We start from the raw sequence: 19458 nt of genomic DNA, 5'->3' as shown, positions 1-19458 counted from the left end.
TGGAATTTCCCTCGGCCATCTCCTGTCCAGCACTGCAGTAATTAATGGTGCATGCAATCCCCAAGGCAGTAAGGGCTGGCTGCTCACTCTCCACAGGTGCTTTGTCCAGAAATCAGTTCTTCATGTCCTGCCTAGAATGCCTTTATCAACTCCTCTCTCCTTTTATCCTACAACATAAGAGCAAACATTTTGCATGTTCACTGAAGAGGAAGGAAAAAAGGATGATGGAAGATGCAGGACTGTTTTGATCTGTGAGGTTCTCTCTCATTTCTCTCTGGGACAGGAGTAGTATCAGCTCTCAAGGAAAATAGGTGGTGGAGAAGGGAGGAGCAGTCACCCCCCTTGGGCTCTTCTACAGCTCCCAGGCCCAGGAGCAGGCTGGTGCAGAGCCTGCAGTGGGAGCAGCTCCCTCCTTCCCTCCCTCTGCCTGGCCAGAATCCCAGACAGCTCCAGGAAGACAGTGAGAAGGATCTGAAACAGTGTTCAGCTGAATAGGTAGTGAGACTTGAAATGAAGCCAGGTGCTGGCAAAAGCACAGCAGGCCCCAGCCTGGCAGACTAAAGGCTTTTCCCTGAAAAACTAGGAGGCAGGGAGACTCCATTGCTCCCTGCTGTCTTTCTCCCACTTTGTCTCGCTGCTCAACCAGAGCAGAAACTATTTTTTTTTTCTCCAGACTTAACTACACGTGCAGTCATGGGAGTGCAGAGCTGGAACAGGCAGTGCTTGGGGAAAGTGTGCTGCAGACCTTTGTCATAAACACACGGGTTTGTCCCAAAGGAACGCCCGGATCACTGCAATTGTCTCCTCCTGGTGGGAACAGCTCCAAGAATGCTGTCAAGGCACTTGGATCAAAGGGGCAGGCACACACACAAGCTGCTGCCACCCCTCACTCACATCCCACCGCTTCATCAGTTGTCCCTTACAAACAATCCTGTTGGAAAGCCAACACCAAGCAACACAAATGATGCAGAAGTACCGGACCCTGATGCTTATCAGAGCACCGAGAAGTCGGCATTTGCATCTGAACAGCCAGAGATAAGCACACCCTGCCCCCTCCCGCCTCTGATGGCTCAGAGGAGCCGCTGGCTCCCGGAGCCAGGCTGCTGGCAGCTGTCCCGGGCTCGGCTGCCACCGCTCCACCCGATCCGCATCCCATTCACAGCTGGAACACGAGAGCAGCTGAATTAACGCCACTCCTGGCAGAAACCACCGGCAGGGAAACGGGGACCTTCTAAAGCACTTCTGCTGCTGAAGAAACACGGGACTGCACAGTGGGACTGCGCTGTCCTCTGGCTCACGGCTCCTCGTGCTAAGGTTGTAATTTTGTAAAAAAAAACCAAAAAAACCAAACATAAAAGGTTAACAGGGGACTAGGGGTTTTTGACTGATGAGCACATTGCTGTTTACATAGCCGAGGAGATACGCTGGATTTTTCATACAAGTGCATTTAACACAATGAAAATCACAAAAAAATAAAACATATTTGGAGAACTCTCAGCACTGACAGTGCAGCTCAGAAAAGTTGTTCACTCCCCGCCCCTGGAGGTGTTCAGACCAGGCTGGAAGGGGCTCTCTGAACAACCTGGGCTAGTGGAAGGGGTCTCTGCCCATGGCAGGGGGGCTGGAACATGATGGGCATTAAGGTCCTTTCCAACTCAAATTATTCTGTGATTCATTAAAAAATAGCTAATTGGATGAATTTAGAAATACTTGTGGATGGCTTTAGAAAGCACCTTGTATCAATTCAACATGAAGATACATTAATTTATTCTACAGATACCTGGATGTAATTTTACTATTTTTTTAAAAATTGAAATCCATTTGCTCCAGGGTAAGACTGTACAGTAACACAACTCAGCTTCAACCCTGCAGAAAGTGGTAAATGCAGCTACAAATATTCTCCACTGTGACAGCCGTGCCACTCAGCCATTACTTCCTTACCAGCTCAAAAGAAACATCAACCCAGTTCTGCTTTTCAGCTGGAACTTTTCCTGACCTGGACTGTTTTCAGGGAATCTTCAGTGTCTGGAGAATGAAATTATTTACCCACACCCTCCCCAGCTGCCATGAAAGCAGCTTCACTTGTGATGCATTAAAGACAACAGATGTAGAGTTTAAGATGATGATGTACAACCATTAACACCCAAAATTTTGCAGCATGGATGGTGCAACACCAGGAGAAATGATCTCTATAAAGTCATGACCCCCTTTGATTACCTATTTTTTCAATTAAACACATTCCTTCTGTAAAAATGAGCTTTCTTGTCCTCTGCAGACCACCACAACAGAAATTGGCAGGTTCTTCCTAACCTTAACAACCTAACCAAAAGCCTTAGCAATTAGAAGAACCCAAACCAAACTCCCCCAACTCCTAACCCCAAGTTCCATTCTTGAAATTCAACTGGATCATGTAAATATGGAGAGGCTGGGGTTATTTTTAATTGAAGACATGCCTCACCAGCTCTGAAAAACAGAAGGCAAAGAATTGCTTAAAAAATAGCTTAAGATCTAAGAATTTGAAACATCAGTCTATGTCCTCATATTTAGAGAGCAGCATCCAATCTAAAGGAAAGGGATAATTTTTGTCAGATTCTTATAAAAAAGGCTTTATTTTTGAACAAGTTTTCTCCATTTGGTTTTACAGTCTCAACATACATCATATTCATGGACAAGCAGCATTTTCACAGAGTAAGAGCCAAATACAAAGAGAAAGCCACTTGGGATTAACAGTTTCAACCTAATTGACTCAGACTTCAGAAAATCCTGTATGCTGTCACTTATTTGAGGTAAAGGAATTCCAGAAATTAAGATCCACTGTTCAGCAGAAGAGTCATCAATGAAATATTTGAGAAGGAGGAACCCTGGAGAGGAGGGGTTAAAAATCAAATCTTAAAGACATTATGAGTAACAAGAGAAGGGGGAGGTAGGATTTCCACTTGGTTTGTATTGGTGAACCAACACTTGGGTCTATCAGGGGTCAATGTTAACCAAATTGGTGCAGTTTAAATTTCAAATTTGATGAATTTTACTGGTAGCACATTCCCAAAAGGTGAACCTAACAAGATATGTCATGAGCTTAGTTTATGTGCTGAATGCTGTCACTAGGCACCCATTAGACTATCCAGCAAAATCTGCTGCTTTCAGTGCCCATTCCAAATATTCCAGTTACACGGGGAATTTTTGGGCAGCTGTGCAGTCAGATCATAGAATTATACATTTGGTAGAATTCTAGAATGCTTTCTTAAGTAAAATTGTACTGGGGGAGAGAGAGAAATCAAACTTCCACTATCTCTTCATGCAAAAAATATACCTGCAGTGAAACAGGGTTTAGATAAACAGATTAAAGCCATTACAGGGACACATTTGTACTTGTTTTAAACTAGCTTTATAGAACAACTAACTCTTAAACTAGCTTTATAGAGCAAATCCTAAACCTTTTAAATAGCATCCACGTTGCATTAGATACTGTTTAAAAAACAAAAATTATCCTCACCTTTTATAGCTTGATATTTAAATTAGCTCACCAATAATCCTGAATCTCACTTAAGAGAAATATGGAACTGAATTATTATCCTGTGAACTCTAAGAACTAAATTACCAATGTGAAATTCATAATGCCCAGCAGAAATACATTTCAGCTCAGTCATTTAATGCCAGGCACTTCCTAATTTCTTCCAATAAAGCATCATTTGATTTATGTACTTACAACAAAACATCATGAGGAGATGGGCTTCACTGCTTGAGTGATATTTCCTCAAAAAGGGTCCTGGCACACCAAGTTCCAAAGTCTGGTTGGCCAAACCATCCAGTGGGAACAACAAAAGTTCAAACTGAACTGGTGTAAGAATTTAGTTTAAAAAGCAAAGCACATTATTTTAAAAAAGCTCATTTTTCAGTATTTTTTTTCCAAGTTCTAGTGAGAAAAATGGTTTTATACTTAAGAAGCAAAAAGAAGCTGGTTTGTTAATCATCTGACTATGTGATGCATCCATATCCTGTTTCCAATTTTTTTTAAAAGAATCACCAAGGAGCAGATTTATCATTTAGCAAGTTCTGGCTCAGAACTAAGGAAGCTCTAGCAAATTCTCTCCCTCACTGGAGAGCTGTGTTTTATTGTGCAGCTTTATGTACATAAAGCTCTATTTTGCAGAAATATGATCAATGACCAAATGTTTTGCTATGTTACACTCTGAAGAAAAGCAGACATGAATGAGGTGAAACTGCAAGTCAACCATTGTACAAACTGTCTCTCAGGATATTCCAACTGAGTATCTCCACTGAAGCTTTTACACTTTGGGACACAACCAACGATGTTCAGTGATTGTGCAATTCAAGCTCAAAAAGAAAAAGAAAAAAAGTATTTGTGAAGGAACTGCCATCTGTCCAACAGCTTTCATCACACTCCAGACCATCAGAAAGGTGGGAAAAATTTTTCCAGTAGCATCCAATTAATTATTTATGATTTTGAACATTAACAAAATGCTTTTCATTAAATGACAGGTGAGAGAGAGCATAGATTAGAAAAAAAAAATCCTAAGAAATTTGATCCTTGCATGTCTTTCAATAGCACTTCTCTATCACATTGCATGGAGCATAATTTTGGTGGGTTTTTTTCACAAAACCCTCACCTGCCTATTATGAATCATTGCAATAAAAAATTTTTTTTCCACAATGCACTTTTCTTTCCAGCTAAAGAAAGGAATTTAGTCAAGAATTATAAAAACCTGAACTATGAACTCTGGCACAGCCAGGAGGAGCCACTCAACTACGCCAGAGTGCTTAGAAAATAGGCAGCCAGGAGTAGCAACTCAACTACTCCAGAGTGCTTAGAAAATAGGCTTTAGATTTTACACCAAGAAATTGGATTTATTGTAAATGCCACAGTCACATTGATAGACAGAGCACAGACTTCTGGTAACAAACAAACATACATTTTTGTAACTAAGCGTTTCTACTCAGTAAATAAATGCATTTCGCACAGCCTTCCTCTTAAATGTGCCTAAACTAACCTAAATAAGCAGACAGCATAGCAGAAAAGGGAAACTTATGTGAGTAACTGTTTCTTAAGCAGTATATTATTTTTACTATGTATATAATATTTTATATTATATACACACACATTTTCATCAACAGTTCAAATCATACCCGAATAAAATAAAAAAAAACCCAAACCAAAACTGGCGCTCCTCCAATACATTTACCACCTTTCCCTCAGGCAGACTTAATCCAGGTATTTGTCAAGATAGAGGAATGACAGTTAAAAAGACTCCCCCCACAAGAAACAAGTTACACAAAGAATACTGTATCACTACAAATTTTTTTATTCAGAAGCCCATCTTTAAAAAAAATGTCATTATGAACTTGTTTGGTCAAACTACAACACTTTCTAGCAGACATACAGTAAAAATGGCATGGCTCAGAATCGACCGGATCGTTCGCGATCTCTTGACCGCCTCCTGTCGCGCTCGCGGCCGCCGCCGCCTCCACCGCCGCGACCGCGATCTCTGGATCTCGACCGGCGCTCGCGGGACCTCGACCTGGATCTATGCCTTCAAAATAAAGGTGGCACTTTTTATTGTTTCATCCCTGGCAGCAATTTATTTGCAGTATCAAACAGCAGAGCATGTGATTAATAACAGGAGTGATGAGGGAGAAAAAAAGGTCATTAGAAGGATTGGTTAATTGGCACTTGGGCTGCAAAACACAGTTTATTTACAAACTGCCCAAATTTCATACTGGGGAGTCAGCACAAATGGGAACAAGAACTGGCTGTTCCCTGCAGTCACCTCTTACAATGGATGTGCAAGCCCTAAGGAAAGGCACAGTTACACTGCTGGTATTTAAAGCAGGAGAAGGGGACACCTGCTTTGGCAGACAGGAATAGCTCTTAGCAACACACACCAGAAACCTACAGCTGCTTCCAAGTCCACTCATATTAAATCAATTGCATTAATTAGAAATTACAACCTAGTTCTCTGTTGTCTCTACATGACAGGATATCAGCACTGGCAAATCATCTTCCCTGCCTCTTAGGCTTATCAGGAAGGGAGCTAAAAGCAGCCAGAACATACTCTATCACAGCTACTACTAAATCAGCATTACTGAATCTCAGAGTTTCAGATCACCAAACAACAGTCACCAAAAGGTTAATATAAAAGCCACACCTGGTCTTTTCCAGAAATCATTCAAATATCTGAAAAATTTACTTAGCCACAAATACATGTGGCTAAGCAACACAATCTATGTTTTTCAAAGTTAAAATTCATCCTTGCAGATCCTGAAACACTGCCAATTAGAGATGTTTACAGTAAAAAAAACATTCACAATCCCAGGCTCCTTTTGTGATTGACAAAAATCACACTCTATATAAAAGCAAGATCAAAAATTTTATATGCCCATCCCAAACAGCAAGGTCTTAAATGCAAGCAGATTGAATCCAGTTCCAAGTGAGCCATCGTAGTAACAGCAGTGGTAAAAGCCTTTCTGCAAGGTACCTCACTAAATGAATAAATTAATCTATAATAAACTGTGTTTCTTTTTTTTTTTTTTTTGACCATTAAGCAAAATTACTTCTCCTTTCTCCTACTGGGAATTCCTATCAAAAAGGGACACACTGTGAAGTTAAAAGTGAGTTCCATACAGTGACTGGCTGGTATTAACAGTAAGAAATGAATACAGGCTACAACATTCCACCATTAACAGCTACAAGCAAATAAGGTTGGGTCCTTTGTATAACTTATAGACATGCTTGACTGCACATAACGCTGAAGGCTGCCAAACTGATGCTGCCAAAAAGCCCACTGTCCAAGTAGCCTGCATCTAACAAAGGCCATGAGCAAGCACATTTAGAAGAGAATAAAACAGAAGCAGCATAAAGCAACTTCTCCCATATAATGTCCATCTGTACACTTTACAGTTTGGAGATCTGAGCAGGTAGGGCCCATGCAAGGCTCACTTAATAACTCAGTGAGTCTTCTCACTGAACCCTGCCTTCCACACCAGCCTTCAGAATCCACAGTGCTGCAGAGCAAGCATTGTACTTTTAGAGCCCTACTCCTTTGTTCTGAACTGGCCACTTGCCAGCTTGACTTGATGCCCTTTGGCATGTGCCAGAAGTGCGTCAGAAAAAACAAGAGGATTTGGCACACGTTTCAAGATTTGCCTTCAGATTTTTCAGCAACTGATCCTTAAATCACTTGGTTTAGTAGTGTTTAAAAACAAACTTACTTTTTACGACGCCGCCCATACAACTCACGCCTTAACTCCCGAGAAATGGGCTTCAAATGCATAAAGTTGCAGAAACCTCCTCGTGTACACTCTCTGAAACAGAATTCAAGAGGCACAGTTAGAATTTTCAGCTCTATACTACCTGCTAAGACCTCTAACACCTCTAATATTAAGTGCAGTAAATTACAAGCATCATTTACTGCCTCACTCAAAAAATCCCCAAGAAATGGCAGAAGTCAAGAGGTTCACTGCAGGTCCTCCACACCAGAGGTACCTGAAGTGCTTTTCTTCCTGCACTCAGCTACACAAACCCCACACCCCAGCAGCCTCCCTGCTGTGCAAGCCCCTCCCAGGCTGTCAAGGCGAGAGGAAGGCCCTGCTTTACCCCATCTCATATTGACGGCAGCAGGCCTCTCTGAAGTCAGTCACAGGGGAGAGCTCAGCATGGATGGGCTGCCCGTTAAACCAGCGATTGTTCAGGTCAATCACAGCCTTCTCTGCATCTTCTTCACGGCGGAACTGAAAGCAAAATCAACGTTTTCAGAGAAGCAAAAGAAGATAAAAGATTCCTGTCAAATTAGTTGTGTGATATCTGAGGCTCAGGGCTACTAATGAAACCAGGAGCTGCTTCAGATTTCTTGGACAGGGTCTGTCAAATCAATGCCAGCTTTTCATTAGCTGGGACTCAAGGGCTAATCAAAACATTGATTTTCCTCTTCATTATGCTCTGTTTGGTCTCTCAAGTGGGAAAGCTAGTCAATAGAAGATACTGTGTTTTTTTAGTACAGCTTTAAACGAAGAGAATGCTTATAAATACTTTCTGGAACACCAACACTCCTGATAAAATGCATTTTTTCTAACATTTAAGAGATTTATATAAAAACTGGAGCTTGTATTCATTTAAATGAGAATTTACAAAAGTCAGATCCTGTTTTATGATTAATGTAAAACTTAAATCTGAAATGCATTTTCACAGCTCATTTTTTTTAAAACAACTCTTTTTGCTGATTATGACCTATGCAGTTGAGAATTTCAGGTATGAAAATACTTTTCAGGCGAGGGAATGCACAGACAGAATATTCAAAGAAATTCTCTCACACCTCCCCCACACTGTGAACACAGAGTAAAATTTCCCCTGGTGACAACTTTGTACTCGTTATTCAAGAGATACCAATGACTTTTAAAAAAGTTAAACTTCTGTGCTCCAGTTTGCACCTTGAACCACCTAGCTATTGCCAAATCTAACTTGGTCACAGATTTTGTATTTAACTGGCAAGTTAGAAAATTAATGCACCTGTGGCATTTAAACCCCTGATACTTATGTGCCTAAAGGGCAGCACAATCCTGACAGATCCCAAATCAATCCTGCCAAACTGAAAAGTCCAACAGTGGTGACTGTTTATATAAAAGGGAAAAAAAAGGGTTAATCTTTCTGAAAATTACATAGATTTCAACTATCAAGAAAGCTTCTCAAAATCCATTAAAATTTCTTTTAGATTCCTTGCACATTTTTACTCTAAATTGTGAAGTTGGAGAGGAGCTTATACACTGAAGAGCTCTCCTAGCAAACTAAAATTACCATTATGCAGTAGCTTTTTAAAATTCTAAATCAATAAATAGCACCCCTCCTGATTACATGAGCACCTCTTCATCCTACCTTTACGTATACATTTCCAACTAGGTGATCTCCAAGGTTATCACAGACGTTCATCTCCTCAACTTCGCCGTATTTCTCCTCCATTTCTGTGAACACCTCCTAAGCACAAAGCAACCCAGCAGAAGTTTGCAGCACGTTACTTGTAAGTACAGAAATATTGCATCTAGCTTTAAGTATAAAAAAGACCTTCCTTGCAAAAAAGTAAGAACACTTGATATCTTTTTAGATGTTTGGGTTGAAAATTAGGACTTGCTTGGCCCTCTGTAAGCATGGCACTACCAAGATACAATAAAAACCTATGGAAAACACACACGGCATTCACAGAATACAAAAGATGCACTGAAAACACAACATAGAAACTCTGATGCTAGCTTCAGGTACTTTGTTTCTATACAAATAATTAAGAATACTTTAAATTTATAAAAAAGGAATGCTACATCACTTAAGCTGCTGCTGTTAAACAAAGTCTATTTCAAGCAGTCTAAGGCCAAACAAACCAGTGGTTACGCCAGGAAATATTTAATACAAAGTTGTATGCCTTATATGAACACCTGAGGAAATAAATGTTGTTTTTTTTAATCCATCTAATTGTGCTATGCACTACATCCATTTAGCTTATCTGTAGTGACAAATGCAGTGACACTGCAAGGCACCTTTACATACCTCAAAGAACTCATCATAATGTTCCTGCATCTCAACATCGCTCACAGCACCTGCAAAAGTCAAAGAGTCAGATTGATTAGAGCCTGTCAATGAGGAAGAGGAGATTTTGATCAAACTACAAAACAATCTAGAGGCCATCTGGAGCATGAGAGACACCATATAGCATGGAGCTAACTACCAGGAATATTGCAAAGTAAGGATGTGTGAAGAGCTTTGAGTCCCCAAAGTATCTGTCAAAACATTACATTGATATGATCAAATCAAAGTTTTAATCAAAAGTTTTAATCAGAGCCAAACTTGTATGCCACAAATTTGAAGGGGAAAATAATTATTTTGAAGTATCACTTAAAATTTAATGTTTAGTCCCACTCTCTAACTAAGAACAATTTTACCTAAACAGAAGGCAAGTGCTTTGTTACAATTCCAAACCTTAAAATATTATTACAATTTAGTATTCCTCTTCCTAAAGGCAGAAATTTATGCCCACTTCTCCAACATGTCCACTAGAATTTGAGAGCTCACAATGTATAACAGCCCAGATTTTTTTTCAATTTTCTGAAAATAATCATTGAAATGACATACTTTTCTCAGTGCCCTCAATGCTTTACAACAGAGAGCCATTTTTTAGTTTGTGTGTCACTTAATTTTTCTGTAGTCCTGCAGAACACCTTTCAGTGCAAGACAAGCCAGCCTTATATTCAAGTTAAGATTATTTTCATGCTACAAGCTGGACTTCAAAAATGAGTGCTGCTTGCCTGCTGCTACAAAACCCAATGTAAGTGTGGCTTATTTTTCAATGCATTAAAAGTATAAAAATGAGTTTCACTTATTTCTTCCAGTCTACAGCACTTTAAACAAGCTATATACATTAAAGCCATTAGATTAGCTCTTCAGCAGTTAAATGGTTTATTAGGACCAAGCAGAGCAGTTTTACAACAAACCCTTCATTTTATACTAGAAAAATATGCTAGTGTTTAAAATTACAAACCAGACTGGTTTAGTTCACAGAATGTGAAAGAGAAGAAACTGAGCCAATAAAGCTGAGTTTATTCATTTTCAGGCTGCTATGAAAAAATTTTTGGCTAGTATTACCATGTGGACAAACTTTATGTTTTTTTCAAAGGCTCTAATATTAACCAGCCACACTTTCTGGAACTGCAGTTCCTGTTCTTCCACCCAGCTCACCTCCACAAGAGGCTAGGAGGCATTTGATTTATAGTGTGGGCTAATAATGTTTCTGCATTTGAGACATGTTTGCTTTTAAGAAATTTCTTCTCTGCCATAGTCATAGCAAATTAAGGAATATCAAACATTAAACCAGTAATTCTAGGCAGTTTAATACTTAACTATATTCCCAAGGTTCTGCTAACACCACTGATAAGAGCTTACTAACACCTAAGGATTTTTTATTTTGTTTTTAAAGGTATCAGACAGGGACTCTGTGAGCCTCAGTAAGATTAACTACTTTTTACCAGATAGACAAGCACTAAAACCTTTTTTTTTTTTTTTGTTTGTCAAATTAGGAGATCACAGGCAACAGTTAGTTAATGACTACTTCAATAATCCTCTAAAGTGGGAAGCATACATGTGCACAGGCTTTACAAACATCCATATTCCAGGGCTACTGGTATCTGAACCATGAGAAGCCCAATTACTAAATAAAATACTCAGGAAAACTACTGCTGTTCCAAACTAAGGTTAATCCTCTACGACGGCAATAGAAAGGAAGACAGTTAAGCAACAACGACAAGGCATTAAACAGCTATCCAAGTTATCCATTTAAAATACATGCAATACTCAAGTAGGGACAAATATCAAAAACCAAGGAGCCAGGAGTTTCAGCAAACCTACTGCTTGCAGAGCTCCAGCTCTACCCCAGGAGGTACAGTCAGGCTCTGGCACAAAGCTATTTGCTTGTCACAACAAACTAGAGCTGGATACCAGCATTTACAACACTGGAGGATCTGTGCAGGACTCTTGCAGCTGTAAATCTAAACAGCTCCACAGACCAAACTGCTGTAACTCTGTGCAAATTAGTTACCAGCACGTTGAGAGTTCAGGGAGAGTGGAAACACTCAACTGGAAATGTTTTACTTTACTGAAACAGTGTTAACTACTAAGATTCTGCAAGGAGAGAGCCTACAAACCAATAGAGCTGGTCAAGCATCTAGACAAAATAACACAGCTTATTTACATGTCCTGTTTGATTGCTTGACAAAAACACAAATTACAGAATTGAGCCATTATTCCTTTTAGATGCAAGAGACAGTGTTGACTTTTAAGTCAGCGGCTGATTCACAAAGCCCTTCTAATCAAATGCTGGTAACTAATCTGAACTAGTCTATAAACCAACAGTTAAAAAAAAAAAAATAAAAAAAAAGGATAGCCAAACAAAGCTTTATTACCACACAGTCAATATTCACTTCAACGAGAAGTATTAGTTAGAAAAGAACACCGACCCTTTTTTTGGTTCTAAAACTTTTTTTTTTTAATCTTATTCTAATATTGAAGATGCAATTACAATGACAAGTCAGTTAATCGCTGATCAACAATCCTAGGCATTAACTGCTGCCAGTCTCACAGGAAGTGTGTTTGCTTATGCCCATTTGTATCTCAGGAGGAGACAATAAATTACTTCATGACCATACCCAAGTGCCTCCCCCTCCTCAAAAGTACTTTAAGAAAAATACTTGTCTTGGGTAAATATGCCAAATGGCATTGGAATTTGAATTTTCAAAGCATGGAAACAATTTTAAGCATGCACCCATCCAAAAAGGACAGCTGCTAGAAGGGGCTAGTCAGTCATGGTGTGTTCTTCCAAAGTGCACTCCCTAAATGGAAGATGCATTAACCTACGACAAATTTATGCATGCAGTCTGAGAAGTTTCAGTTCAAGTTCTCTTAACATTTACAGAGCAGGACATTTGTTCTGGATGAAGTCAATGTGTCACTGTCCTGCTGTTTTCAACAGTGGAACCTAATGGATAGCACAAAACATACAGAAAACCATTGCTAGGATGCAGGCAACTGGCAGGGAGAGAGGTGACATGAAGAAAGCAGTGCAACCAACACTGCTTCACAGGGGAAATACAATTTCAACCTTTTTTGAATTTGTTATTCAAATTCCCCTCATAATTTTGGGAGTAGGGAGGAAGGTAGTGGGACAAAAAAAATTTTGTGGTTTTTTTTTTTTTTTTTTGTGTTTGTTTTGAACACATGTAACGAAACGTGGTCAGTTTGATCTGTTAAACTAAAATGGCAGACCAGCTTAAGTCGACACTGAGCTCTGACAATCAAGCCCAGGGAACCAGTGAAGGAACTTGTATGAACTTACAGCGCAAACCGTCAGCAGACTGGGAAGAGTTTTGAGGGTTACGGTAAATGTTCAAGAGGGCAATGGTCTGAAATACAAAACGCAACAACTTTATATTATGGAAAATAATTTTAACAAGAAACTGGTTTCCTTTAGGGTCGCTTTAGCCGAGTCTGTGCTGAAAGAGAGGTGGTTATTCTCTCCCAAGCAGGAGAACTTGCACTTAGCTGGTGACCTTTCTATCAACCTAACACTGTAAAGTAATAGAGATCTCATGATACTCCATTATTGTATTCTTAATTTCACTCCATTCACCAATATTACTGTAGAGGGGTTTTGCATGATTTCAGACGGCTCTGAAAATAAGGAGCATCTGAACACAGCAGTCACATTACAAGCATAATAATTTGAATTTGGTACTACTGAATGACTTCTAAGCAGCAAAATCCCAGGAAAGGAAGTAATACAATAATTAGAGCATAACATGAAATCTCCGTTTTCCTAAAAAAGTTAAGATGAAAGAAAACCCAGTTTTTGGACTTACCGTACGTCACATTATACCTATTTATTTTTTTGGGGGGGAGTGTGTTATTAAATCAAGAATTTGAGAAATGTCTGCAGTTTAACCCTTTCAAAAGAATCCAGTGTTACTAAGTAACCAAGTTTCACTTTGCAACACAAAAGGGAATCTGCATCAAGTCCAATTTGTGCAGTCCTTTCTGCACTCAGAATTGCACACATTCCACAAATTCTTGATCTGTGCGCAAGAAGAGTTCCGTCACTTGTCCTGTTTGCAACAGCTTTATGTCAGCAGCTCAGAAGCCAACATTATTTTCTCATAATTAGGAGTGGGCTCTTTAACACCATTCTTTAAAAAAATTTCTCCAACTGTGGGACTTACAGTGTGAGCCGTCAGCCGTCTGTGCACTGTTTTGGGGGTTACGATAGATGTTTTGAATCAAGATGGTCTGCGGGGAAAAAAAATAAAAAGGGGAATTCTACTGGCTGCTGTGCATATAATAGACAATTGCAAAGAGACAACTTGTTTGCAAACAGCTAAAAGTCATATTTTATCCTTAAGACTTCCTTTTGTATTTGCAGAGTATCTTCCAAAATTGTATCCAGACCATCATATTATGAAAACAGTTTTAATTAACCACCAAGAAAGAGCTGCGTTTGTCTCAACAGCTATCCTCAAAATGGGAGGTGTGAGGCCCAGTAACCTAAAATGTCACATGAGGTATTCTGGAGATGCCTAAACTTTCGAGACCAGATTCACTACTGCAAGTCAAGGGGGGGAAAAAAAATAAGTGTTACGTGCACAGCAGGTAATATATAATGCCACAGTGTCCAAAATGCTACACCAGACCACAAGGCCTTTAGGCAACTGCTACATCTCGTTTTGTGCATCAGGATTTTCTTGGTGGAATTTCTGTTTAAATAATATAATAGCATCATAGGTTCACATGTTTCCGATCCTTCAAATAAGGACAATATCCTTTTAGCCCTTCTGCTTTTTACTTGAAGAATTAGCCCAGGCAGACTTGAAACCTTACATTTGTACCGTTCTTCTTAAAATCAAGTTGTCTGAAAAAACAAACCATGTTTAAGTTAGTAAACTAATATTGCAAAAAAATTCCAAATGTCCATATCACTGTAAGTAGCTCAAAATTTGAGATTTGATTACTTAAAATACAAGCTCAATGTTAGTCAGTATGAATGGTAATCCCCAAGTAACTTTAGTTTAGACATTATTATTATTATTAGTCACAGTAAGAATTCTGAGCTTAAAGAAGTCACAGGACCAGCAATGTCACACCTACAGATGCTACCCATTTAACATGTAAGGAAAATACAACTGTAACATCACATTTAAAAATCACAAACTTGTTTAATGATTGGTCCAGCCATACCAACCAAAGCTTTGTGCTTCCATAGCCCAGGTTTAAACTACCTATGCTTTAGCCTTCAACTGGAGAGTGCCAGAAGCAGGCATCTCATTAGGGTGTTTCTGCTGATTGGGGGTAATTTGATCAGCCTGGATTGTGTGACCTTTCCAAACACAGCTCTTCTGTAAAGTAGCTGCACCAGCAAGAGCTGCACAAGGTTAATACATTGTACTGGTAACCTACCAGTTAGCAAGATCTCTGTTGTTTTCTATCACAGCTGATTGTCAACCTGCACACAAATAAAGATTTCTGCAGACCCCACACACTGCCAGGGACCTGGGAGATGTCACAGTACAGCTGACAGGTATGAGGCTGTGCAGTCCCAGACATCCCTGGATGAATGGGACGTGCCCTGCTGACCCACTTCAGCTGGAACTGCTAACCAGAGTCTAAAGCAAAGCTCTGACAAAAAGCTGCAGCTGCACAGAAACTTTTATTGGTAAAAAAAAAAAAAAAAAAAAAAAAGTAAAGGTCGAGGGGTTTTTGAGGTTTTTTTAACTTAAAAGACTACTGTGGAAGCTGCCTGCTTTTGAAATACTTTTTTGTAGCTAATGACCTAAATTTGGGTCTCTAAATAACCAACTGCACTTCAACTTGTGCTCCATGTAGGTCAGCAACTCGGGATAGTTTTGAAAATGGACAATACTCTTTTGAAATATAATATCTGCATTAAAATAATTTAAAACCCCAGAAGCAAAGAGGAGTTTTTATTGCTTAAGTACCAGAAGTCTCTCTACACCAGTAACCTTGACATTCTCCCCTAGGAATACCCCTGCCCACTCAGTTTAACTTTATGACCATAGCTCTAAATCTGTCACATGGATTGTACTTCCCTCTCTAATTTCTCCCCAAACCAACATCAGCCCACATTTCTCATCAACTCTGCTCCTAAGCAGATTAGATGAACTTGCACAAGATTCTGCTGTCATGTGAACTTTATCTCTGTAGTTAAAACCACTGCAGTTGAAACTGCTGTAGTTAGAAGTGCACTAACTTTCAAAAGCACTATCCCACATGTACAAAATTCCCAAAGAAATTAATCTGTGTACCTTGACAATCAGCATTGATAGAAAGAGGGAAAACACACATTTCTCCAGGAATGTGAATACTGTACAGCTCATAACAGTAATGACAACCCTGCCACTCCCTGCACCTTTTCAAATCTATTTTTATTTCTGGCAGACACGCAGTCACACATCATGTCTCTCAACAATATTCATTAAGCCAAAGATTAAGTATCTGTCATGCCAACTGATAATTCACCCTCAGCAACCAGGCTAGTGGTTTTCAATGAACCATTTCTTCCACACTCAAATTCAAAGGAAGTATGCAAGTCACTCTTGAAACTTAAGAGCCTGGGTCAGAGAGCAAATGTAATGACAGATGAGCCACTTTCATTAATTCATTAGTTTTCATCTATTATATGCATAAAAGATTGAAGTTCCCACCTTGGGACAGGTGGAAAGCGCTGCCATTGTCTGTGATTTAAAAACTCTGGGATGGTTTAAGTGCCTGAACACCACTGAGAAGGCACACTCACCTGAAAGTTAGCACTGGTTGGTCTCTACTACAGGCAAGCTTACAACAGCATCGCTTCCTGCAGCCATTAAGGGTGACAGGAGATAATTAGAAATGCTGGGAGAAGTAAATGGAAATCCCCAAAAAAAGCAAAGACCCAGATAAACTGGGGCTAAAACTGAACTAATTAATCTGGAGCTTGGTAATTATTCACTTGTATCTGAGAATCTATGTTTTAAAGAAGCAAGAATCTACTTCCACAAGAAAGAGAAAACAGGGGAAACAAACCTGGCTAAATGTTGGTTTGTTGTGCAACCGAGAACATCTGTCTCCATGGCGACAAGCTCCAATTTTGAAATAAAATGAGCAGTTGACTCTGCAAGAAAAAATGAATAAGGTAGTTACACACTGGCACAGAAAACATTAATTTGCAAAAAAGCATATGCCCTAAATGTCTTTATCTTGATGTGGAGAAGTAACACACAAAAGAGCCCACATCAAAACTGTACAGGAAAGCATTCCAACAAACCTGTCCATATTCATTCCTTTTAGCCCTAATTTACAGCCAGTGTCTGACCAATTTCCCCCAAAGTGGTTTCATGATGCACCACACAGAAGGGATCTCTGTTTTACTCCTCCGCTTCTCCATTCTTGTCTTTACATCAGTTTCAGTGGGTGATGGGATGGAAAGTAACAAGAAAAACGTCTGAAAATTTACACTGGGAGCTCTGTGGCCGAGTTGATGCAGCCCTGGGTCCAGGCAATAAAATCTGCTTTAAAACTGACACAGTTGCACCTCTCTCATGTTTTATATACCACCTGTTTAAAATATACTCTAAGGGTAACTCAGGCTGATACCAACACAGTATCCAAAATAATTCAGGGAAAAGGAAATCATGTCACAGAAAGAATACACATAAGCAAAATTAATTCATTTATTTAAGCCATTTCCATGAATATAATTAATGGTTTTAAGAGTAAGGTGCTTTTTGTTTTAAACCACAAGCTTTTCTTGAATGATCCATCTCATGACACCTTGATAATGATCCGAGTTTAGAAATGCTACTAAAACTCCCACAAAAAGGTGTAATTCACATAGAATGATGAAAGAAAACCACAAGGAGTTTAGTTACCTTGACTGGGAAATGCAAAATTCTGAAGGGCAAAAAAACTATTATGGGCTATATATGGGTAAGTGAAATATTAGAATTCTCCTGGAAGAAAAATTATTATTCCCATAATTCACACCAATTCTTTTCCACAATCCTGTGTAATCAACATCAACTCATGGAGGGGAGAATTATTAATGTACTAAAGCACATCTGATCTCTAGCAAAGCATTCTACTGTAAAATTGCAACATGCTCACTCTTCATTATGTTTTTGAAAACAAACACTTAGCATTATAAAATACTTACTGTCTTTTCTGAACTCTAACCTGAAACAAAAAGAAATACCTAACTACAGAATTTCCAATAGTGCCTTCAACTTCAGCACCTTCTGGAAGGTTCCGTTTGCTTTTTTTAACAGAAAACAAGAGCTGCACAGGAATTTCATGCCTGATTTAAACTCTGAAACTGTAATGCATTAAATTCCTATGTATCTCCTTTGTGTGAGAGGATGCTACAGTAACAGAGCTCAAAAGAGAGGCTGCCGACACTGCTTTCCTGGAATGGCAGCGCTACAGAGCAGAGCAGAAGCCCCACGGCCAGGGGCTGACAAGAGTAATTTAGTCCAGCAGCACATCGATGCCCCCTTTTCATTTTTACGAGTGGAAAAACACGCCGGTTTGGGTCGGCCGAGGGTGACCAAATTTTCGTTAGGAGGGTTTTGTGTGTGTGCTTCCAACAACCAGAGAAACTAGAGGCGTTTCCCGGACGCGGGAAGGCTGCAGGCAGAAGCCTGTAGGATCAGGATGCAGCAGTCGGGGAAATCCTCCGCACCCTGGGGAGGGGGGAGAAATAACCAGTCGCTGTCCTTGCAGCAGAGCGGTGAGCTCTCAGGCTGCTGCGAGGGCTCAGGGACACGAACAAAAGGGGAACAGGAGGAGGAGGAGGCGCTTTCTGGCAGGAGGCGGCGGGAAGCTCCGGCACCCAGCGGCCCCGACAGGAAGGCGCAGCCGCGGGGGGAAGGGGGGAGGGCGGAGGGAGGACGGGGGAGGGCGGCAGCGCGCCACGAGGCGCGGGCACACCCTCATGGCGGCCGGGGGAGGGGAGGGAAGGGGTGGGAGAGGAGGAAGAGAAGGAGGAGGAAGAAGGGGGGGAGGGAGTGCCCGAGAACAGAACGGCCCCGGCCCGGGAGGGGAGAGGGGGGGCAGGGGAAGCGCGTGGGCGGGGCAGGCGGGCGCGCGCGCGGGAACGCGCGGGACCCACGCGCCGCCGGGCGCGCGCGCTCCTGGGAAGGGGGGGGAGGGGAAGGGCCTGAGGGAGGCGATGGCGGTGGGGGGGGGCGGGGGGGGGGGGGAACGGGGAGCGCGGCCGCCTCTCGCTTCCCTCTTCCCGCCGCGTTCCAGCGGGATGGGAAAGGCGGGGAGCGTGGTCCCGGGCGGCGCCCCCGAGACGGGAGTGGAAGAAATGGGCGAAACGGGCCGGGGATCCCCCCGCAGGGAAGGAGGGCAGGGAGAAGGGAAGCAGGGCTGACCGCCGCGATCGGAACAGGCCGCGTCCCCGCGCAACGGGCCTCCGGCCTCCCCTCGAGCTTCCCCCCTCCCTCCCGGGGGTAGCGGAGCCGCGGGAGCGGCGCGGGAAGGGGGGAATGGGGCCACTCACTTGTCCTTCTCGGTGCCGAAGATGGAGGCCAGGTACTCCGCCATCTCCCACCGCCCGCCCGCCCGCCGGACCGCCCCGGCGCCGCCGCCGCGTCACAGCGACCGCGCCGGAAACGCCGCGCTGAGGGAAGAAGGGGGAGAGGAGGCGGGGCCTGCGCCCCGCGCGGGGTCGCCACGGCGTGCGCGCAGGGGCGGCGGGGCGGGGCCGGGGCCGCAACATGAAGGTCGCGGGTTCGAGTCCCGCCCCTGGCAGGGGCTGTTCGGGGGATGGTGGTTTCCAAGTGCTGGAATAAAAGGGATTTGCTCAAAGGTGGGGGGATTTGTGTGGGGGAGTGTGCACGTTCTGAAGGGGTTAAAAAAACAAA

General features: G+C 41.6%; 1 protein-coding gene across 11 annotated transcripts; it reads right to left on the bottom strand.

Annotated features, from left to right (window-relative positions):
• Positions 1-2590: 2590 nt before the first annotated feature.
• U2AF1 (U2 small nuclear RNA auxiliary factor 1) lies at positions 2591-19245 on the bottom strand. 11 transcript variants are annotated; one of them, XM_079313580.1, is made up of 10 exons: positions 19095-19230; positions 16616-16703; positions 16350-16406; positions 14417-14447; positions 13762-13828; positions 9548-9597; positions 8885-8983; positions 7613-7746; positions 7228-7320; positions 2591-5549 (listed from the first exon to the last, which is right to left on the bottom strand). In XM_079313580.1, the coding sequence occupies exons 2-10, from the start codon at positions 16660-16662 to the stop codon at positions 5417-5419; spliced, it is 711 nt and encodes a 236-aa protein (XP_079169706.1). In that variant the 5' UTR covers positions 16663-16703; positions 19095-19230; the 3' UTR covers positions 2591-5416. The 11 variants fall into 11 exon arrangements, with proteins under 11 accessions (XP_079169706.1, XP_079169713.1, XP_079169709.1 ...); XM_079313587.1 differs by lacking the exon at positions 14417-14447 and adding an exon at positions 12882-12948 and having other exon boundaries at positions 19095-19157; XM_079313583.1 differs by lacking the exon at positions 19095-19230 and adding an exon at positions 17745-17885.
• Positions 19246-19458: the final 213 nt, after the last annotated feature.

This window comes from Erithacus rubecula (genome assembly GCF_903797595.1).
Source record: "Erithacus rubecula genome assembly, chromosome: 1".
Lineage (NCBI taxonomy): Eukaryota > Metazoa > Chordata > Aves > Passeriformes > Muscicapidae > Erithacus > Erithacus rubecula.
The sequence above is the reverse complement of the archived record's forward strand: the minus strand, read 5'-3'. Positions and strand labels throughout refer to the sequence as shown.